This window comes from Enoplosus armatus, chromosome 12 (genome assembly GCF_043641665.1).
Source record: "Enoplosus armatus isolate fEnoArm2 chromosome 12, fEnoArm2.hap1, whole genome shotgun sequence".
NCBI classification, from domain to species: Eukaryota; Metazoa; Chordata; class Actinopteri; order Centrarchiformes; family Enoplosidae; genus Enoplosus; species Enoplosus armatus.
The window spans coordinates 13,436,811-13,460,051 of NC_092191.1; the positions used below are offsets into that span (position 1 = coordinate 13,436,811).

General features: G+C 43.4%; 1 protein-coding gene across 2 annotated transcripts; it reads left to right on the top strand.

Moving 5' to 3' along the window:
- The first annotated feature begins 288 nt into the window (after positions 1-288).
- Positions 289-22,583, top strand: LOC139293865 (vinculin-like). Of its 2 annotated transcripts, XM_070915499.1 has the most exons (22): positions 289-547; positions 7,173-7,243; positions 8,390-8,540; positions 9,178-9,286; positions 10,113-10,235; positions 11,062-11,222; positions 13,342-13,432; positions 13,526-13,673; positions 13,770-13,923; positions 14,223-14,398; positions 15,448-15,638; positions 16,464-16,663; positions 17,004-17,132; positions 17,256-17,405; positions 17,522-17,630; positions 17,731-18,033; positions 18,132-18,256; positions 18,882-19,067; positions 20,110-20,286; positions 21,319-21,522; positions 21,606-21,710; positions 22,115-22,583. In XM_070915499.1, exons 1-22 carry the CDS (start codon positions 380-382, stop codon positions 22,259-22,261), a joined length of 3,378 nt encoding a protein of 1,125 aa, XP_070771600.1. In that variant the 5' UTR covers positions 289-379; the 3' UTR covers positions 22,262-22,583. The 2 variants fall into 2 exon arrangements, with proteins under 2 accessions (XP_070771600.1, XP_070771601.1); XM_070915500.1 differs by lacking the exon at positions 20,110-20,286.
- The last annotated feature ends 658 nt before the right edge of the window (positions 22,584-23,241 follow it).

Here is a 23,241-nt window from a genome sequence, read left to right on the forward strand (position 1 = left end):
TGTGTGTGTGCGTCTGTGAGTGCGTGCAGGGAAAGCGTCAGTGCGCACCAACACCAACCGGCTTGGCAGCTGTATTCCTTCGCTGTGATTGGGCGGAGGGCGGTGATTCCTTCTGTCACGATTTGGGTCGCTCCCACCGGAGGACACCGACCGTCTGAGTTCTGCCTTTACCGAGGAGCTCTCCAGAGGAGACGGTGCTCACCGAGAGGAGAGACGCACGAGGGGTTCGTCTCAGGGGCTGAACTGACAACTCGGGATTCATCCTCCTGTCGGTGTCGGTGAGGAGAGGAGAGGGAAGGAGAGGAGAGAGGGGGGATCTTCGGTGCTGGAGCGACCAGCCGCCTTTCTTCTGTCGAGGCTGCGGTAAAAGTCGTCCACGATGCCGGTGTTTCACACCAAGACCATCGAGAGTATCCTGGAGCCGGTGGCCCAGCAGATCTCCCACCTGGTCATCATGCACGAGGAAGGGGAGGTGGACGGGAAAGCCATCCCAGATCTGACGGTGCCGGTGGCGGCGGTGCAGGCGGCAGTCAGCAACCTTGTGCGGGTGAGTTCCGAGTTCTAACCAGGGCGTCAATTCATTGAGACCTCACCAGCAAGTGTCTTCATCCAGAGGCATCTGTCATCCAAACTTCCAAAACCCGCTGAAACCGACGTCTCTGGAGACAAACTGGTGCAACGACTGATCTGACAGTATTGCTTTTATTTAATCAATGTCATAATTTATTAGAACAGCAGGTCGCCAGGCTGCCCTGCTCTGCACATGGAGCAGTTATAATTTATTTTCTATGTGGTTTCCAGAGAGATTTATGGCAACCCCAGTCTTGATCTTTGCTCGCCATTAAAATGATATAAAGCTGCCATACACCCAGCTGACGCTCATGCGTGTTTCACGAGCTCCTGCAGTAGTTTTATGTGCGCGTCTGTGCGCGTCAGTGCGCGTCAGTGCGCACACAACACAGCAACACAACAGCGTGTCAAACTTTGCCCCCGATTGATTGTCAGATGACCGCTGAGCTTAATGGAGTTTGTGGGGCGGAAGAAACGAGTGCTGATTGAATTAACAGGATGCATGTTTCTCACACACACACACACACACACACACACACACACACACACACACACACACACACACTGCTTTAAGAGGGAAATGTCACTTGAGGTGTACTGTAGGTTTCTGTGCTCTCAGCTTCATTAAACGGAGTTAGATTATTGCAGAATTTACAGTTTATAGAACAATGGATTTAAGAAGCAAAGCTTTTTTTTATAGTAATACCTTCCATAGAGAATAGATACACTCATTTATCAGACTCCCACCTCTTCCCTTCATCTAGTAACTCCTACTCTTTTCTCCCTGCTCTCTCCTTTCTCAGCTTCTATGACCCCTACACTTAACCATCCCATCTCACCTCCTCTGCCTCATTTCTTCTCTGTCATCTTGAGTCTAAATGGTCATCTTGTACAGAAAGAAGCAAGTTTCAGACACTTGTGTCTCCTCTGTATGCACTGACTGGAAAAATCAATAAGGGCCACATCATTAATGCTGATCCAAGGTCGTTGTTATTGATGCAGGGGCGACCGGGCTTCACTCACTCAGCAGACAGAAGCAAACATCACTTGCTTACGCTTTAATTATTGAGTCTGATAGGGAGAAAGGAAGCTATAGTTCCATGTTAATTTGAGCCTAAATGTATCTCAGAGTGTGGGAGGCCACACTTGATGTAGCAGACTCGATCATGATGCCACAAAATTGTATTGTATTTTCCTTTTGTTGCTGAAGCACACCTTAGTGCTGCTCTTCTGGCCATGGCTCCTCTGCACTAAACAAAGTCCTTGTTTTCACCAGGGCTGCCCTTTGTGAAATTTTGAAGTTTGAGATTGTTATTTGATATGATACTGGGATGTAGAGTTGTATGAGTTCCTCTGTGGAAAGGAGTGAGTCCAAAAGTAAAGCTATACTTCAGATTAAATCAAGCCATTTAACTTAAAATTATTACATTTCTATGATATTAAGTGTTACTCTGCAAAACATTTGAGTACAAACTGCACACTAAATTTAAATTATTAGTCATGAATTTTAAAGGTACAGTTCATCCAAACACACAAACATAGTTTTTCTCCTACTGTGATCTATCCATTCAGATAGTTCTGGGGTGATTTACAGATGTCACATTGAAACTATGTGGATGGAAACTCTGCACTCTGTAAGAGGAAAAAATAAGTTTTATAGTGTTTGCTGAGTGATTTTTCCTTTAAAATAGCTCACAGTGAATAAGGCATCGGGTTTTTTTTTCTTCGAATCGTTTCCAAAGTTTTGAATGGTTCTGCTGCGTCCCTGTGCAAGGACACACAAGATCATTTTGATAAATACCTCATTAACTGATAATGAAAAGGGCCACTCAGTTTGAACTCACACACCATGGCGTGTTTTAATGAAAAAGAAAAGCCCTTTATACGATTCAATCCAGCTGTAGTCCGGAGTCCTTGATATCCCATAGCTACCAGGCACACCTCCTTCCTCTGCTTGTCCTCATTGATCCATTCAGCTGATCCATCCAGACAGTGAGCAGAAGGAGGCTAATGGCAGCCTGGGGCATGTCGCTGGATCTCAGATGATGGAGATGTGAGGCTACAGGGAGAGATAAGGACTGAGGACACAGTGACACTGGAAGGTGTTGGACAGAAGAAATGCTGTTAGGATGGGAGGGACTCCAGTATAAGGCAGAGGCATGAAAAATGAACCGAGGAAAAGTAGGATGCAATAAAAAGCTGCTGTCTTTTTCCAGCATTTACTGTTGTATTTTTGGGGATGTAAGCTTTGAGGCTTATTGTACTCTCCGACACTCAGTGGATAACAGCACAGCTAAATGCCTACATCTGCAGCTGAAGATGAGTAGTTGTGTAGTTCACTGATAGAGGAGCGAGAGTTAAGTGGGTGACAAGAAGGTGCTGAAAGAGAGCACAAAAGGTGCTTGACAACAGCGCTTGTAAAATCAGCAGCGGTTGGTTGCTGGGTAGATAGACTTAATTGGATGTAAAGGACACCAAAAGCTCAAATACACACCTACTTTATTTTAGAAAGCTGATTCATTTGAGCTGAGATATAACACAGTATACAGCAACATGCCACCATCACCACAAGAGCCCCACTGCACACTGATACAATTACACTGTTAACCCCATCCAGGGTGGGCTGGCTGTGGGGGGTACTTCAAATCTAGGTCACTGAGACACTTAGACACACATGCACACACTCACAAGATGGTGTCAGTCTCAATCTGTCAGAGGTTGTGCGTGGGTAGGCGCTGATTCGAGTAAAGATCTGAAAGATGCTGTTGGTGTATTTGGTTGAAGTTGTGCTGATGACAGAGCTGCCTCTCAGTGGTGTTTGTGAAGTGTCTGCTCCTGAAGGAGTCAACATAGATCCTGAGTATGTCTGGGGGAGGGGGAGGAAGGAATAAATAGATTTACCGTTGAGTGAAGTAACCACACACTGACAGAACAGAGCAGAGAAAGAGAGGGAGAGGGAGAGGAGGGATGCAAGGAGTGAGACTGTCGACTAAAACAACTGTCGTACAGCGTGATGCAGAATGAGGAAAAAAGAGGAGGGATGGGGAGAGGAGGAGAAATTGCCGCTCTCAGTCGGACGCCGGCACCCTGCAAGGGAGGGAAAGTGTCCGTGGCGTCTTCTGACCAGACTCTGCCAAGCCTCATAGTCCACCCTCCCACTTCCACCCCCCTACACACTCACACACACACACCAACTGTTCTCAGCCTGCTCCATCATGTAAATATGAGCCATCTCTTCTTGTTCGTTGGCAGACCCAGGATGATTAGTCTTAGTTTCCGGCTGTGTGTCCACACATCCCCTCTGCTTCTCAGTCTGCCTTAAATCTACTCCTGGCTTATAGTATATTGCAGAATTATATCATTTTTAAAAACTTTTTATTGTGTTTGCAAGTGCTGAATTGGTGACAAATTGGTTGGTTGACTGACAGAATTTTGATTAATTTCATCATGCTCATCAATCATGTAATTTACAAATGTCTGTATGAATAATGGATCAAATGACATGTGTAACGTGAAAGGTGTCACTTTTAGTGATGAACCAACAGAGTATCATCCCCCAACTCTGCAGTTCCTCTCAGCCTCACAGAGGGTTTTAGCATCTTTCAGCCCAGCATAGGAAACTGTTAGCTAACACGTTGGTTACAACTTTACAAGACCATAATATGTCAACTTTAAGATACCGTTAAGATAACATTTGCTTTGAGTACAGTCATAAATGCAGATTTGCTTGCATTTCTCAATTTTCTTAACATTATGAATTCTGAATACTTACATTTTTTGGCTGCTGGTAAAAGCAATTTTGATACTTGACATACATGTTATAAATGGTTAGTATTAAAAATCATCACAGGATTATTATGATTTTTAAAGTAGCTTTGAGGGGGGTATTTCTTCCTTGATTTGACAGCAATAGACAGTAGAGAGGGGACAGGAAATGAGACAAGACAGAGGAGGGACGGCATGCACCAGCTGACTGTAAACCTTAGACATTGTGTTTACGCGGTTATTGTCACTGAACTGTAGGCACCAAGATATGCTATAATTAAATAATTATTAATCATTACTTTTAGGAGCTTTGCCATCATTCTTTGTTTGGACTGGACTGTTAGATCCCATGTAATATGAAACCCAAAACAATGAGCTGATAAAAAGAGGGCATGAAAGCTGTTCTCACATCAGAGCTGATGCCTGTGGATGTGTGATAAGACCAGGCTAATTGTATTGTGTCACCTCTGATTGACAGCTGTCTGTTTCCTGCTGAAACAATCACTCCTTTCGTGCTGTACAACCATACTCACACACTGCACCGTCAGTATGTCCAGAAAACCACTTAACGGTGCATTAATTATGTATTAATAATCGATGCCAAGCGCTGCTGCTTACAGGAAACTCTGGAGCTCACGCAGCTCTTTGGTCACCTGATGTGACTCGGTCAGTTCGTTCGTCAGGGTTTCATCAGGTCTACTTGTAGAGCTGCATTCCTCACATTTTAGAGTTGGGAATCTCCCTGCGTTTTATAAACAAGGAAATTTAAGATTCAAGCCCTCAGTATTTTAATCGTAACCCTTAAGACAATTTTGCTGTGTTTGTGAACATTCATTACCAGACATATAGTATTATGTCTAAATTCATTTAAAAAGATGGACAAGGTGACTATAGCAGGATGCCCAGAGTACACTTTTAATTTAGAAAGCGTAGAATGATGATGAAATACATCTTATATATGTGTAAAAAGCTCATTCTCTCAGTACTATCACTGCATGTTGTCAGTGTCTTTGTTGCAGTCAGATTCCTGGTGTTTAGTTCAAGTTCATGCTTAAAAACTTGAGCTTGACTGGTCCCTTCAAAGTAAGAGTTATTGTGTGTTGAACATTAGCTACACACAAATGAAATCACTGATGGTGACTAGATTTCTTGTTTCTATGGTTCATAGAAACACAACCACTGATAATGACGTTAATTATTGATGTAGCACGAAATAGCGCAGCATAACTCTGATGCAAATCGGTTTTCTTGCTATATCTTACCACAGTGTATGACCAGAATAGGAGCATAAATGTTTATAATTGTAAAATGTTCTGTAAAATCTGACGTGAAAAGCAGACTGGTTGGATGTCCGTGTTCTGTAGGTGAATCTGTGTTGTTTGAACGCGCTGCATGATGGCTGCCTCCTCCAGTCTCTGGAGCCAGAAAGTCTATTAGCCGACTTTCACCGGCGCAGCAGCAAGAGACTGATGTCATCATCTCACTGTAATTGCATCTCGAGTGTGTTTGTGTGCGTGTGTGTGTGGTTTTTGATCCAGCTGCATCATTATATAAATATCTGCAGAAGAAGTGAGCGATGTCACCCTGCTGTGTATCTGTATGTTTAGGTGTGTGCGTGTGCATGCAGATGTGTTACACACTGTGACTTTCTGTCTGTTTGCAAGTGATTTATGCAATTTCTATGACAAAACGGAAAATTTATGTTCAAGAGAGATGAAACAGTCCCTAGCTTCTTGCAAAAACGTGTGCATGTTTTTTGCTCTGCTTCCGTGAGCCTTGGCATCAGAAAAGATATAGTTAGTTCAGAAGTGAGTGTGCAGCTAATAAAGTCCCGGGTATCTTAAATGTCTCACCTCAATAGAAAGAAAACCAAAATCGTGGCAACAAATAACAAAGCAAGAGGAGAACAGGAACTAAATGTTACCTAAATGACAAACAATTAACAGTTAATGTTTGTTGATTTATCAGTCAAAGCAGAAAATGTCAAGATGTAAAGTGTAACAGTGTTCATATGGTGTCCAGACTTCTGCTGTAGCAACAATATGTAGCTGTGGAGGTGATAAAGTTTCTTTGCAATAAACAGAAAATGAAGGAAGAATTGTTTGACACAATAACATGCACAGCAGGACATAAATACACTGACATTTTTGACTGTAAATAGAAACTCATATGTATTTTGCTGCTTACGTATTTATGGAGTGACAATATTAATTGTGTGCAACTAAATATATATAATTTAATCAAGCTCCTTAGTGGATTGAAATACATTTGAGGGCATGAAAACAGTTTTTTGTTTGAATAACATGCAGAAAGAAAACACTGTGGGGCAAAGACGGAGGGAAAAATCAAGCAACTCTGATAGAAAGATCAATACTCACAGTCATGACTGTCAAGTTCGATTTGTTCAGTATAAAGAAAACGTGTACATTTGTCTTCACCAGGTCCCGAATATGATTGGTGCCTGATTTAATGTGGAATATGATTACACTCCTGGCAAACACGTTTTACTAGTGACTAGATGAAATCAGCACCACAGACCTCCAGTTCATGGCCACATATGGGTGCTTGGTCTGAAGAGTTGGGTCAAACTAGAGCAGCATACGTCTTTTCCCCCGACCTGCCCTCATGTAGTGTAACGGACGGCCGAGTCAACCAGAGCCCGAGCTGCTTCCCCTCGAAGCTTGAAAGATATGACACACACGCATGGTTGACATAGGTGTGAATTGATACACACCCGTTCACCCTTCAGACTATTAATAGTGCTCACTTGAATACTATTTCCTGTCTTGCTGCAGCTAATGATAATAGAATAAATGGTCTATCCGTGTGTATTGCAGGTGGGCAAGGAGACAGTTCAAACCACTGAGGACCAGCTGATGAAGAGAGACATGCCTCCTGCATTCATTAAGTAAGTCTGTCTGTGAAGCACTGCTCTGGTTTCTCTGTATACCTCCCTTTGTCCCTCTCTCACCCACGGTCACTCGCAGAAATACCCAGAGACAAAATTGTGGAAATGATCCACTTTATCTTAGCAGAGAGAGCAACTTGTTAAAAAGAGGATTCCAGACGATTTAATGTTAGGAAACGTGGCTGCGTTCCCAGCTGCAACAAAGAGCCACTTCTGAGGTCGAACCCGGGTGACTTGTCCGGCTCCCGCATCCAGACCGCTGAGAGGCTGTTTGTTGTTTTCCAGCTTGCATCCAAAGAGCTGACATGGACTCTGGGAGCTGGCTGAGAGCTGCTACTCAGCAATCCTGGGACGTAGACATCAGGCTGCGATTGCTCGCCTGTATGTGGATGTTAATGCTTTTACTGTGCGTTTGATACAATCGCTTTGCAGTTTGTTCTCTCCCTGATTTCCTTTCCTTTCGTTGCTTGTTTTTTCATTTCCAATTAGTTTTTCAGCTTAAAGACACAGGTTCCAGACCTAATGCAGATCCACACACTGCTCTCTCGGGCCCACCCGTACATACACGGGGCATTACACCATAAATCTCACTCACAGGGCTTAGGAGGGGGCGTGTGGGAATGTGAACCCGCCTAAATATAGATGAACCAGCAGCCATCGATACCCTGACCAATGGGGGTCAGAAAGAGGAGGGACTTGGCTTTATTCAAGCGCTCTTAAAATCCATCATCTTCTTCAGGTTAAGCTGATCATTGATCACTAAGGAATAAGCAATTCAAGTTCGAAAATGAACGCCGAAATCTTTGCCCAAAGCTTGGCAGATTAAAGGTTACATCACTTCTAACACAACAATCACAGACTTAACTACAGGACATTCAGAGCTCTTTATGTGGAGGAGACAACCTTTCAAATGCAGAACAAAACAGAAAAATCTCTTCATATTTGGTGCACAACACACTTCCCTATGTGTGCACCGTGTTACCAGGAGAGCAGCTTCTTCAACCGAGTAGCAGATGTTCTGGTTTTCTTTAGCGGTCATGAGATCTAATCTATCTGATTTATGAGGTGATAAAATCCTGTCATTGGTAAATGTATATGCTGGGTTTAATCCTGACTGCTCCTCTTAAGTCAGCTTTGTTTTTTCAGGGTGGAGAACTCGAGCTCTAAACTCGTCCAGGCGGCTCAGATGCTAAAGGCAGATCCATACTCTGTTCCTGCACGAGATTACCTGATCGATGGATCCAGAGGGATACTGTCTGGAACGTCCGACCTGCTCCTTACCTTTGATGAGGCAGAGGTGCGTGTGTGTGTTTGTGTTTGCCTCTTTAAATCCATGTATGTGTCCTGAGAATCACTCTTACTTCAGAGGTGAGGTATCTTTCAGGGAAATAAAGCTTTATATAGCTGTACAGAGGAAGGAGGAACTCAGCTCAGAGCAAGTCTGTAATGGAGTCTCAATGCAGCCTGATCTAATCACTGAGATCAAATGACTTCCCTCTGTCATAACTCAGGATGTGTGTTTGTGTGTGTGGCTGGCTCTGTGCGTATGTGTGTGTGAGGATATGGTATGTACCAGCCTGCATGGTGTGTGTGTGTGTGTGTGTGTGTGTGTGTGTGTGTGTGCGTTTGATGGCAGCTCCATAAGTGGAGTCACGTTGGGCACGTGATAATGCTCACCATGTCTCATCACTAGCCTCATTTTTGAAAGAACAACTTCTCACAGTCACAAGACATACATCACAAGACTGTACACACACACACACATAAAGACACAAAGACACAAAGACACCATACAAACAACTTGCTAACTTCAACACCGTCTAAAAAAAGCTCAAGTACTGATTGAAAGTTTAAGAAGTTAGTCTCTAATCATCATTATCAGCCTTTTTTTCATGCTCTCGTCTGCTTGTGATTATGTCTGTGTTGTGTCGTAGGTGCGTAAGATAATTCGTGTGTGTAAAGGTATCCTAGAGTATCTGACAGTAGCTGAGGTGGTGGAGACCATGGAGGACCTCATCACTTACACCAAGAACCTGGGACCAGGTTGGCAGGAGCTTTGTTTTTTTTTAAACCGCTTTTTAGCAGCTACTCAGTGAGGACACCAGGGGTGAAGCGTCATGAATCACAGAGTCTTATTAGAAGAGTCCAACCAACTGTCTCAAACCTAAAAATATTCACTAAAACAAACAGGTACACTTGGGTTTGAGGACAACTTGAGTTAAGCATAATATTTGTCAACATCAATAACAAATGCATCAATGAAATTAAGTCCTTTGAGCAACTGAGTCTTTATTAAAATCCTAATACATTCAGAAATGCACATCACAAATGCACCACACTATTTGGCATTGGTGGTGATGTTTTCTTAGGGCCACCACTAAAACATGAACTGTGCAATCAACCATAGTTTTAGACTATTCTCTAGGTTAAAGATCCATCTGTCGAGATGAAACACTAAATTATCTCCTGACTGCTCCTCTGACACTAAGATGCTGTGATTAAGGATCTGGCAGGAGAGCAGGACCATAAACAGGCTATTTATCATCAGAGGTAAAAGGTCAATTGTTTTGTCAGTGAACTGTGGCATAATGAGCTGGAGGAAATCCGATGCCAAGGTTTTCTCCCACTTGACTGATGCTGTCATTGTACGAGATCAGTCATTCATGAAGTAACGATCTGTTTGGATGTGTTGGAACTACTCAGTTTGTGAATAACCGGCCTCTGATTGTTCGAGCGTAGTTAAAACTGTGAACGCGAAACCCAAGGTCACTACCATTTGCTACATTCTACCTGCTGGTTGGTTTGATTTGGTGACCTCTAACTTTCACAGGCCAATAAATTCTCCCCCATTTTTCTTTCTTTTCCTCAGGGATGACCAAAATGTCAAAGATGATTGAGGAGAGGCAGCAGGAGCTGACACACCAAGAACACAGACAGATGCTAGTCAGCTCCATGAACACTGTCAAAGAGCTGCTGCCTGTTCTTATATCAGGTGTGTATGTATGTGTGTGTGTGGGAAAATGACAGGTCCCTGAGCATCCAACAGTTGTTATAGCAACGCTGATAATTACAGTCATTAGTTGCTGGGGATGTCAGATTGACTACACACACACACGTCGCCCACTGGCTGCTCTCTCTCATACTGTATACTGCACCAGCAAAGAAGAGAAACACGGTCACGGCTTGTGCAGGCTGAACATTCAAACATACATGTTCAATGTGGATGCAATGGAGAAGAAGTTTGGTCTTGAGAGATCACAAACCATTTCTTTACTGTTTTGATTCACTCTCACATTTTTAGTCGCAGCATTCAGCTGTTTTCAGCCTGCTCAGCATTAGAAAAACCAAGTTAGCGACTAGCTGGTGAACACAGTGGAGCATTTAGCAGCTAAAGAGCCAGATATTCCCCTCGGGAGTTTATAGAGACCAAAACAGACATAAAAGGAGAGTGAACATTGGACTTGTATTCATCAAGTGGCCAGAAACACAACTCCAAATGAATGATAATCTTGCTGCTGGATGTATAAAGGAGCAACTGTTTGCTTACAAGTTTGCTATATCAACTTAAAAGGTTATAATATTTTGTTTCATCCGTTGCCCCCAGGTGGCCAAAAAAATCAGCTAATACAGCTCACCAGAATTTAAGTGTTTATAGCAAATTTGGGGTTTTGCCACATCTTTTTGATACTACGCTACAAAGGAGGTGCCAGAGTGGAAGATTTTCAAATAAATGAAAAAATAAAAGTTGCTTTAATAAACAGTTTTATAGCTTTTGTGATCGATCTACACTCCTATATGACTGTAATCATCGTCCTCAGCTATAAAGATTTTTGTCGCAACCAAGAGCAGTCGAGGTGCCGGCGTTGAGGAGGCGGAGAGGAACCGAAGGTTTACCTTTGAAAAGATGAGCGCAGAAATCAACGAGATCATAAGAGTCTTACAGCTCACCACGTGGGATGAAGACGCCTGGGCCAATAAGGTAAGACCTTTGCTGCACATTTGAACTCTGATTTTATTCCCACTTTAAGAAATCCCCACATACCTGAATCAGATAATCACTTTTTTGCTCTGGAGTGCCTGCTTGCACATACATAGCCACACACATCCCTCTGTGCTGCAGAGAGCATCTCCAAAAGATTCACTCTTTACTTTCTGTCTCCACTTTTCTTTTTGCTCAGTAGTATAACTCCTGGTTTTTCTTTTTTCTTTTCCTTCTTTACCTTCTTCCTCCATTCTTTTCCTCCCTGTAGAAGGTAAGCCTGTTTCTCTCCCCCTCTGCAGTTTCCAGCATGCAGGTGTGTGTGTGTGTGTGTGTGTGTGTGTGTGTGTGTGTGTGTGTGTGTGTGTGTGTGTGTGTGTGTGTTAGAGAGAAAGAAGGAAATATGTCCTCATGCTTACATACTGTATCTGTCATGCTGGTATTTAACAGTAAGTGTGCCATGTGTTTTAGCCCACTGACTGTTAGCTGACGTGATGATGTTCGGTACATATATACAGTACAGCATCACTATATTGTTACATGTGCATCTGTTTGTCTCTAGATGTCCATTTGAGTCAAATGGCTTGAAACAGATGACAGTTAATTCAGTTTTTAAGCTAAGTAAGTTTTTTTTAACAATGACTGCTTCAGAAATTCAATCCATCTTCAATCATGGCATTTTCCTTCTCGTGCTGCTAATGTATACCATGTGATAGAGCTCAGTAGCACAACAAGATGCTGTTTTAGGGCAGAATATTCTCTCTCGGAAATGTTTTGGGCACATCAGTTGGAGACTGTACCCAGAGATCATTTACTGGTAAAGTTGAGATCTGTTTCACTAGTCTAACCTGTAACCCTGCATGTTTCTCTGCACACAGCTACCTCCAGACAATGATCTGTCTGTCTGTGTTTTTGTATGTGTGTGTGTGTGTGTGTGTGTGTGTGTGTGTGTTTGCTGTGGACATACCGCATACTCTGTGTATAAGCTGTGATAAGCACTTACTCTCAGTGTGTGTGTGTGTGGTGGGGGGGGGGGCGCTGGCACACGATGACTGTCCTCCTCTCAGGTCATGAATTATAGAAATAAGCTGGTTGGTGTCCAGACACATCCATAATAGATGGGCTGTATTGAACGCCTCCACTTAAGCGGTTCATACTTCATTCAGTTGGAAAACGGCTTTTTTTTCTCCACCTGTTATAAAACAGTGAAAGAGTTTGTGGCATTGTAGATGTGAGGTGGTTACCCTCCCTTAAATGTTTCATTTTCCCCTTTTATTATAATTTTAACATGTGAGTTATTTTGTTGGACTATACATTTCCTATTCTATACTATACCACTTCACAAGACAACATAAAGGCTTGTTTTGTACCTTTGGCTGCAGCGCTTCTAACCCAGTAACCATTTATTAATGGCAGACTAACACCCAGTGTAAACTTTACAAAGTCTGCAGCTATAAATGTTTGTAAATCACCAATAAATAATAAATCAGTAGTGATTAAATTACAAGTTTCTGGGATAATTTACTTTAAAGGTAAAAGCTCGAGATATTTGCTATTTTTAACAAAAAGATCAAACCCAACGGTGAATTGATTGATACTAACAAGTATTACTTGTCTAGCCAAAGAACTGGAACTGTAATTTATGTTAAATCAATCCCATCTACGCAGTCCTGCTGCTGTAATAACTGACTTGCACAGCAAATGAGTATTAATCCACGGCTGAAAGTAGTCCCCCCTGTTTGAGTAGCATTTGCAAAAAATAACAGTGCCCAGCTGTTTTAGAAAATTACGTAGCATTTTTTTAAAAAATGAACCCACAGCCTCTATATATGACCCTTTTTTAAAGAATCACATCTTTGGCAGGAACGAATGGGTTTTGGTATTTTCATGGACTTTGTTGACAGTAAGAAAAATATAAAATAACACCTCCCTCTTCCTTTAATGTGGGCTCTGAACCTAGAAGCCCAGAGTTTATTTTAGCATATTATTGTGAGGGTAAGAAATTAACTAATGATTAAAAACTACACTCTATATTTACAGTATGCCATAATGTAAAGCGGTATACCATCTGCTGTCTTGACAAAGCTATACACAATGCTGCGTGTTCTCTTTACCTCAGGATATGGAGGCTTTGAAGAGATCTCTGGCTTTGATTGAGTCAAAGATGGCACATGCTAAATGCTGGCTCAAAGACCCCCATCGACAACCAGGTAACTGTGTTTCTATGCTTTCTGCTGAAACACTCAATCAGCTTTTTATATGTCATTCCACAATGTGATCCTGTGGTGTGTCGTCGTCTCCAGGAGACCCCGGTGAGGTTGCCCTGCGTGTGATACTGGATGAAGCTGGTAAGGTGGGAGAGCTGTGTGCTGGGAAGGAGAGGAGAGATGTACTGGCAACCACTAAGGCTCTGGGACAAATGACTGACCAGGTCGCAGATCTACGAGCTAGGTAGTGTGTTTGTATTTGAAATTATGTGAGTTAAACTGTTCATGTAATGAATTTTGTCATCATGTGTCAGCTGTGTGTGTTTTACTCTTATGACAGAGGCCAGGGTCCGACCCCAGGGTGTGTGCAGCGTGCAGGCCAGTGCTCACAGGGCTTAGACTTGTTATTTGGCAAAGTGGACAGTGCTGCCCGCAGATTGGAGGCTCTAATCAATGCCAAACAGGCCATTGCCAGGAGGCTGGACGCTGCACAGGTCAGATAAAACGACAACAAGACAGTAATCCATGTTAACCCTCTCCCCGGAGAATGGTACCTCCTCTCTGCATCGTTTCTGTCTCTTCTGATCTATTTGATTTCCAAGCAAGTGGTTTGTAAACTTCAGTGAGTAATTTAAAGTTAACGTGGATAAGAGCATCAGCTAAATGCCTGAAATATACACTGTTTACTGACCTTTTCCCATCCTTGAAGCCCTCTTGTGGTGTTTTTTTTTACAGATTTATGTTGCTTATTTCATCAGATGAGAACTATGCCATATATGTGCATTTTTTTCAGGCCTGGCTGGCTGATCCTAACGGTGGTCCTGAGGGGGAGGAGAACATCAGAGCGCTACTAGCAGAGGCCAAACGCATTGCTGATCTATGTGAAGACCCCAAGGAGAGGGATGACATCCTGCGCTCCATCAGTGAGATCGCAGGCCTCACCGCCAGACTTGTGGAGCTGCGCAAACAGTACGCTGTCCTCCTTCTGACACATTCACGACCAACGACGTTCTGTGAATACTTTGTGTAATTCTTAGACCCTCTTTTTCTAGGCTCAAACTGCAACCTCATGTCAGCAATAGATGGCATATTTTACCTGCCTGGAAAATATGTTGTTGCCTGTCAACGCTGGGCATCAGTCCTACCATAAGGTTTCTAACTGTTTGAATATGGTGTGATGGGGTCATGGTATTTATGTGGAGGGTCAGTAACAGTTTGAGGATCAAAACTTTGTAGATCTTAAAGGAAAATACCACTCAATTTAAGGTTCATGCCAATGAATTTCATATTTGAAATACATTTCAGATGCAGTCTGATGGCGAGTTTGTTGGGTTTAGCATTTACCGAATGGTTCTGTAGTTCAGTAGCAAGATGAGTCACCATTAGGAATATATTTTCTGTACTTCACTTCCACTGCATGTATTGACCATAAAAGGAAACCAGAAATAAACATGACATGAAGTGAATATCCATGTCCATACAAAAACTATGGATCAGAACTTTAAAAGGAGGAAAATGTGATTGCGCTAGTAAACAAGAAGATTGTAGGGATCATTATGCATTTTCATGTCTGGGAAAGATAGTACTAGGGGCTATTTAGTTTTATAAACACTATCATCTTAAAAGGACTGACTACAAGGCCACAAAAGAAATGCTACATGTAGAAAGTATTTAATATTTCAAACTAATGAACTATGTAAATAATATTTAATTCCTCTGGCCTTAGATCTGTCAATAATAACTCATATATTTCCTTGAACTGTTGTAGAAGAATTATTGTCCTGGACCAGAACTTGTACCTGTATGTCTCAAGTCTGTGTAAACACACGTTCTTCCAGTACAAACCACTGATGGAGACAAAAATGAATGTTGACAAAAACAGAAGAAAAAGTGGCATCAGCCTTTGACAGTGGTATTTCTCTTCAAGGTGGTGTCTAACAGGGGGATGGTGAGACACTACGTGGCTTTTACGCCTTTTTGTTTCCCCCTCAAATCCTCTCTATCTGTTGCTGTCTCAGGGGTAAAGGTGACAGCCCGGAGGCCCGTGCATTGGCAAAGCAGATCGGGGCGGCGCTGCTTACACTGCAGTCCAAAACCAACCGGGCCGTGGCCAACATGAGACCGACCAAACCTGCTGTCACCTTGGAGGGCAAGATGGAGCAGGCCCTCCGCTGGGTGAACAACCCCGGAGTGGACGACAGAGGAGTAGGTGAGCGGGGGTTGGATGGCGGCTCCAGGGAGGGATGATGTAGTGGTTCGGTTCAAAAATAAACCCTCTGACCTTCCATGCCTTTTGTCAGCCTATGTGGGCGATTGAGAGCGTGTGAAAGTAGTTCTGGCAGCACGTGGGACTCTTTGCGATTAGCTGGCAGTGATGGGATCCTGAAACATGTGAGGTGTTTGTGGTCCATGAGGAGAGTGTCTCATTTTAAACATTTCTGAATGTGGCACAGAAATGACTGTGCTGGTGACTGGTGCAATTTCCTTAAATGCCCGCAGTGAGGTACCTCATGCATGAATCACTGAACGACTAACTTGACTTGTCATTCAGGGAGCATTGTGTTGCTTTTAATGCTTTGTTTGATGCTGTATTCCTGTTTTGTCATTTCATTGTTTCCTATTTTCTCGCATGCTTCCCTTTGGGAGCAGAGTGTGAGATACTACAGTGGAACACAGGTACCTGCCCACTATATGTTTTCTTAGAAGAATATAACCAAACACTGCAGATATTAATCATATAGTGATTTCCTGGAAACTTTATGAGGTCAGCATGTACCACAGAATGCAGCTTCCTCTTCTCTAATTTATAAGAAAAGATGTATAAACCACCGTCATTTCTCACCCCTTGTATTATTAGTAATTTTATTCGACCATGTTACCAACAAATACAAAAACACTGTGTTGCAGTTGAGAAATTCTCCCTGTCTAAATAAGGACATGTAATAGTTGTATTTGGGTTTCTATTGAACACCAAGGAGATATTGGGTATCCAGATGTGATGTGTGAGTGACTTCTGCCCTGTGTCGCTCCCCAGGTCAGGCAGCAATCAGAGGAATGGTTGGAGAAGGGAGGAGGCTGGCAGGAGGCCTGTTAGGCCCGTATCGACAGGATATGATTGGACGCTCCGACCGAACAGAGGCTCTAATGACGTCTTTGGCAGACATGGCCAGCAGGGGCGAGGCCGAGGCTCCTCATGCACGAGCTACAGCTGCACAACTGCAGGACAGCCTCAAGGTAGCGCAACGGTCTCACAAATATACACATTAATTAATCAAGGCTTAATCAAGGTTTAAACTCCATTACAAACTTATGCTGTGCAGCCAAACATTGTTCCACCCCCAGAGGTCATTTTAATCTATAGTGAAGGTCAAGAGTCCAAATATACAAAATATGTCAGGAAATGTGAATAAAATGATGCACATGACATGTAGAATATTTCCATTTGATTTGAATGGTGCAGCCATAAAAAAGTCTTGGGTTTGTATATATGCTGCATGCATGCTCGTTATTGTTGAAAGTATTGGTGCAGAGCTCCACCTAGTGGACTAATACGACACGTCTCCGTTTCTACCAGGACCTGAGGCAGCACATGCAGGAGGTGATGACCCAGGAAGTATCCGACGTTTTCAGTGACACCACCACCCCTATCAAGCTGCTGGCTGTGGCTGCAACTGCTCCCCCTGATGCCCCCAACAGGGAGGAGGTCAGGAACAAAAATCTGTTAATATGGTTACAGCAATGAATCCTCTGAGCCTCATTTCTACTGATGTAAAAGAGGATGATTATGTCTATAGTCTCACTATACCAACATTAATGTTTGTTGTAGGTTTTTGAAGAGCGTGCAGGGAACTTCGAGGCCCACGCTGGTCGGCTGGGGGCCACCGCGGAGAAGGCTGCTGCCGTGGGAACAGCCAATAAGAGCACAGTAGAGGGCATACATGCTGCTGTGAAACATGCCAGGGAGCTCACACCACAGGTGCTAATGTTTGTTTTGGTGTACCTGATTTGCATGATTGCATACACTGATTAAAACATGTAGCTGGCAGAGTCTGGCGTACGCAGTCTGACTGTGCCGTGTTTGTTAATGTCCAGGTGACCTCTGCTGCTCGGATCTTGTTGAAGAATCCCGGAAATAAAGCAGCATACGAACACTTTGACACCATGAAAAACCAGTGGATTGACAACGTGGAGAGGCTCACTGGTGAAGATTTTCTCAACATTTCTTGTGTTACAAATAGACTTCCCAAATTTAGAGGTTAATCTGTGTGTGTGTGTGTGTGTGTCTGTCTCTGTGGCCTCAGGTCTGGTGGATGAGGCCATCGACACCAAGTCTCTGTTAGATGCTTCTGAGGAGGCTATAAAGAAAGACATCGACAAGTGCCGAGTTGCCATGGCGAATGTTCAGCCCCAAATGCTTGTTGCCGGGGCAACGAGCATAGCAAGACGAGCTAATCGGGTCCTGTTGGTGGCTAAGAGGGAAGTGGAGAACTCTGAAGATCCTCGGTTCAGAGACACAGTGAAACATGCGTCAGACATCCTCTCACACACCATCTCACCCATGGTGATGGATGCTAAGGCAGTGGCTGGGAACATACAAGATAAAGGTGCAGGAATATAACATGCAAACATGTGTTCAAGATACTGCCTGACACAGAATGACACAGGTATTATCTGTCTTTATGCTTCGCCCTCTCCTCCACAGCTCTTCAAAAGGCCTATTTGGACTCGTGTCTGAGGATCCTGGCTTCAGTCGGAAAAGTTAGAGAAGCCTTCCAACCTCAGGAGCCTGATTTCCCTCCTCCACCACCTGACCTGGACCAGCTCCATGTAAGCACATTCAAACACACACATTTCCTATTATCCACAGTAAATCTTTGAAGGACCCACCACTTACTAAAGGTTAATGCATTAATAATAATAAAAAAGAACCTTTATTTATAGAGCATTTTTCAAAATCCACGTTACAAAGTGCTTCACAAAGGCAGCAAAATAAAACAGACAAGTCATAAAATCATTAGGTTAAGAAAACAAATTAAAAAAGATTTGGTGTATAAAAACTAATACAGTGTAGGAAAAAAAACATTTAAAAAACAAAACAAAAGACAGTTCAAAGAAATTTCAAACTCAAGTAAAATCAGGAAAGGCGCTCCGATAAAAGGATATGTTTTAAGAAGGGATATCATGGACTCAGCCAGCCTAATTTCCTGATCAACCCTGTTGCAGTGATGTACATGTGTACTCCAAAACCCTGTGACATCACTATTGGGTGTGGTTACAGGTGCAACAGAGCACATTTTTGACCACACCCATCATTGATGCTGGCTGCTCTTTAAAGCCCCAATGTATAGACTTCTTATGTCTTTTTTGATTGAACCTATCTATCACGCACATCTCTTTGTTCCTGAACTACATATCTACAGGTAACATATATGTCTATGTGTATATTTTCCAGGTTAGTGATGAGCAGGCGCCACCCAAGCCCCCCTTGCCAGAGGGCGAGGTTCCCCCGCCTCGGCCTCCTCCCCCAGAGGAGAAGGATGAGGAGTTCCCAGAACAGAAGGTTGGAGAGGTGCTCAGCGAGCCCATGATGGTGGCCGCCAGGCAGCTGCACGACGAGGCTCGCAAGTGGTCAAGCAAGGTCAGTTCACACAAACACACACAGATATATACAGATATACAGCTACAAAATCAGTAGCTTTTGGGTAAAATAAGCTAGCTGGTTAGAGATATCCCTATGCCATGTTAGTAGACATGACTGAAGAGATCACAAAATGTTACTTTTGTGCCCTCCTGAAATCACGTTGATGTTGAAATGTGGAGATCAGTGGTTCGATTCCAATTTCAGAGGAAAACTGGAAACTGTCATCTGTTCGAGGTGTCGGCATGTAAGGTTGTTAATGGCTCACACAAGGCAATCCTGCCTCACATCTATTGAAGAAGTAGAGAACAAGCGCGCTGTATTTGCAATAGTTTGTATTATCCCTATTGACGTTTTGTATGTGTGTGTCCAAGTGCTTTTGTGTGGAGGAACTGTGTGTCAGAACAATTATTCTGTGTGAATAACCATTGATTATCCAGCAATAACGCCCCCTCGCTCTCTTTGTGAAGCTCATAGCCGTTTTCCCCTCTGTAACCCTCCTGACAGTTTTTCCACACCTGTTTAATGATCTGTGCATCAGGTGTGTCTTTGGAAACCAGGCACAAAAGATCTCTTATGATAGCATGAGGTCACACTCAGTTTCCCGGCACACTGCTAGACTCCACTGCCTCAGAGTAAGATACATCATCCACCTGCTACCTGCCCAAACCAGCTCCTCTTTCCCCTTTTTTTCTCATCTTTGCTTGCGCGTGCAGTTCCACCTCCCCTCTCCCTGCTCCTTCACAGTGCTTGTATTCGCTCCTCCTCCCTTCTGTAAATCTCCTGTCTTCTGTTCTTCCATGTAGTGCCTCTCATACTGTACTAAATGCCTCCTTTTCCCATGCTTCCTTCCCTCCTGCCACCCCTGGCTTTCCCCTTCTTCTCCACATTCCTCCTTTTTTTCCTCCTCCTCCTCCTCCACCACCACCCGTCTTTGCCTCCCTCCCTTTCCTTCCCATCCCAATATCCCAATTGATCCTACTCCCCCAACCACCACCACCACCAACAACCCCTCCCCCTCCCCCTCCCCCGCCCCACCCAGCCAGAGGATGAGGAGGCAGTAGAGGAGAGGGAGGTAGATGATGAAGATGAGTTTACTGATGGTGAGGATGACTATGAGCCAGAACTGCTGATGATGCCCTCCAACCAGCCTGTCAATCAACCCATTCTGGCAGCTGCCCAGTCTCTCCACCAGGAGGCGCGCAAGTGGTCCAGCAAGGTCTGCACACGTACATGCACATGAGTGCACACACAACCAGACGTGGGTCAGAGAGTATTTGTAAATGGCCCTCAGTGTTTTGAGCTGCTGGGAGGATCATAAAGCACTATTTGACCCCCCCCACCCCCCACCCCCAACACACACACACACACACACACACACACACATCCACACATGCAAACAGATAAAAGCACCGTACAAGGAAAGCCCTGCAGGACAAAGACACACACTTTGGAGTACTAGAAACAATGAGCTCTGCATCTGCCACTACCATGGAAACCTCCAACCAGCTGTGGCTGTTACTGTTGCATCACACTCAGACATGGTTGACACACGGTTATACTGACGCCATGCTAAGGTTGCACTAAAGGTCCAGGATTTGTTGGAATGGCACGTTTGTCTGTTGCACCTCGTGGATAAACTGGTACTGGCTTCACACGTCCCTCCCTTATGTTCATGATTAGGTAAAGAGCCAGGCGCTCTGTCTCGCTGTTATCGCTGTTGTCAATCACTCGTTGTCTGGCCAACCTGTGAAGCCAAGGATGACAGTTTCCCAAAGACTTCTGGGTGATGTAGTTTTGATGTTAGACTGCCTGCTTGCCTGGTATGATCACCTGCTTCTGCTTCTTAGTCTCAGGGTGTGCACTGATCGCCCCAACACTGTGAACATCACCTCATGGGTACTAACCTCGGGTTGACTGTGATGTGAGGGAGACGGTGGGAACCTCAGCACTGTTTCCCTCCAGAACTATGGATATAAATTTCTATGTCCTCACTTGCACTGACACTGCATGCAGCGTTCTGCTTGTAAATTTAGTGCCTGTTTTGCAATTAATTCATACAAAGCACCATCATTCAACACTGACAACACTATTTTCAGTATCCTACATTATTATCAGAAAAATGTTTGGAAACATGACTCATACAATATGTTTCCATTGCATTCTCATCTCTTATCCAAAGCCACGCTCCTCTCCAGTATCCTGCTCACAGCTCTAATTGCTTCCTCCTCTACCCCCTCCCCCTTCGCAGGGTAACGACATCATAGCAGCAGCCAAGCGGATGGCTCTGCTAATGGCAGAAATGTCTCGGCTGGTGCGTGGCGGAAGCGGGAACAAACGAGCGCTGATTCAGTGCGCTAAGGACATTGCCAAGGCCTCAGATGAGGTGACGAGACTGGCTAAAGAGGTGGCCAAGCAGTGCACTGACAGACGCATCAGAACTAATCTGCTGCAGGTGAGGACACACTCATACAGACACAAACACACACTGAAACGTCCTCGATGTAATATAATTTACATATTTTTCTCCTTCCAAAGGTGTGTGAGCGAATCCCTACCATCAGTACTCAGCTGAAGATCCTCTCTACTGTCAAAGCCACCATGCTGGGACGAACAAACATTAGTGAAGAGGAGTCAGAGCAGGTAAACTCACAGAAGTGCACATAACTTGTAGGGATGCACTGATCCAACTTTTTCTCTCCTGATACAGATAATTCAGTATCTGCTGATACGCAGTACCAATTCAATACCAGCGCTCTCTTTTTCCCCAATTTAAAGTCTGGTGGTGACTGAATTAATGTAACTGATGTAACTGTAACTGAACACAGAATTTTATAATGCCATTTAATTTAATATGTCATGTCATGTCATGGCCGGTAATAAAGTCAGCATCGGTGCAGATATTGATCCTGCATATTGGATCAGTGCAGTACACATTTGAGGTGCTAGATTTGTGATCCACCACTGGTAACTTGTCTTCATGTTGTCTCATCTGTGTTGTTATTTCACCCCTAACTGCTTCACTTCCAAATGTTTCCCTTGACCAGGCCACTGATATGTTGGTCCATAACGCCCAGAACCTGATGCAGTCAGTGAAGGAGACCGTCAGAGAAGCAGAAGCAGCCTCCATCAAGATCCGCACAGATGCAGGATTCACTCTTCGCTGGGTACGCAAAACCCCCTGGTACCAGTAAACAAACCTGGTCACAGAAACTAGTAACACTCTTAACTTGGCGCTGATAGCACACACCTGGAGTAAAAGTAGCAACCCATTATGAGTAGAGTTGCACTTGTTCAAAGAGGAAACTGCAGGTGATTTTGATCCATTCTTCACTGTAGTTTGGGTGCATCTACCAGGAACCTTTAGATTTGGTACCAAACAGGTTTCATTTATTGGAGTGAGTTCGGCTTTGCTCTCCAGTTCTCTTTATCTGTAACTGTGGAATCACGCAGGCTAATCAGAGGCAGTTTTTAATATATATTTTTGGTATGTTGTGTTACAAGAGTTTATCCAAATCCCAGGTATATATTTTTTGCATGAAAGTTTTTTCTATTTTCTAAAGGCAAATTATGACAATAAGATCTCCTAGAGGACATTTACTTTTAATTCATTTTTTTCAGTGAGTGTCTTATTGTCTATTGTATATACAGTAATTATATGTTTTATGGACAAAACACTCAGCTACGAGCTTTATACACTGAGTTTGACACTAAAGTGTGGGCCGATGAGCTCTCCTGTCTTCATGTTTACTTTTATTAATAACACTGTTCTTAACTGAAGATCGATGAATTCAAAGGTGATGCATCATCGCTGCTGTCCGGTGATGTTTATACTTGAAGAACTGAAAGGTCTCCTGGATTAAAGGTGTTATGATTTATAGGCAAATGATACAGTTTCAAAAGTGATCGTATAATTCGAAAAAAAAGAATTTATGGTTGTCAATAAAAAGGCAGTTTTTTTGTTGATTGCAGGAAAGTTGATACTTAACCTCCTAAGACCTGGCATCCACATGCGTGGACATCACATTTTGGGTTATACCATAATACTTAATTCTGCTTATATGGAAATTCAAAATTGTCCCTGTATACGGAACCACATCATGTCAACAGATGATGCTTAGTTTTTATACTTATCAGGTCCCAATAAGCCCAAATAGCAAAGAGAAATTAAGAT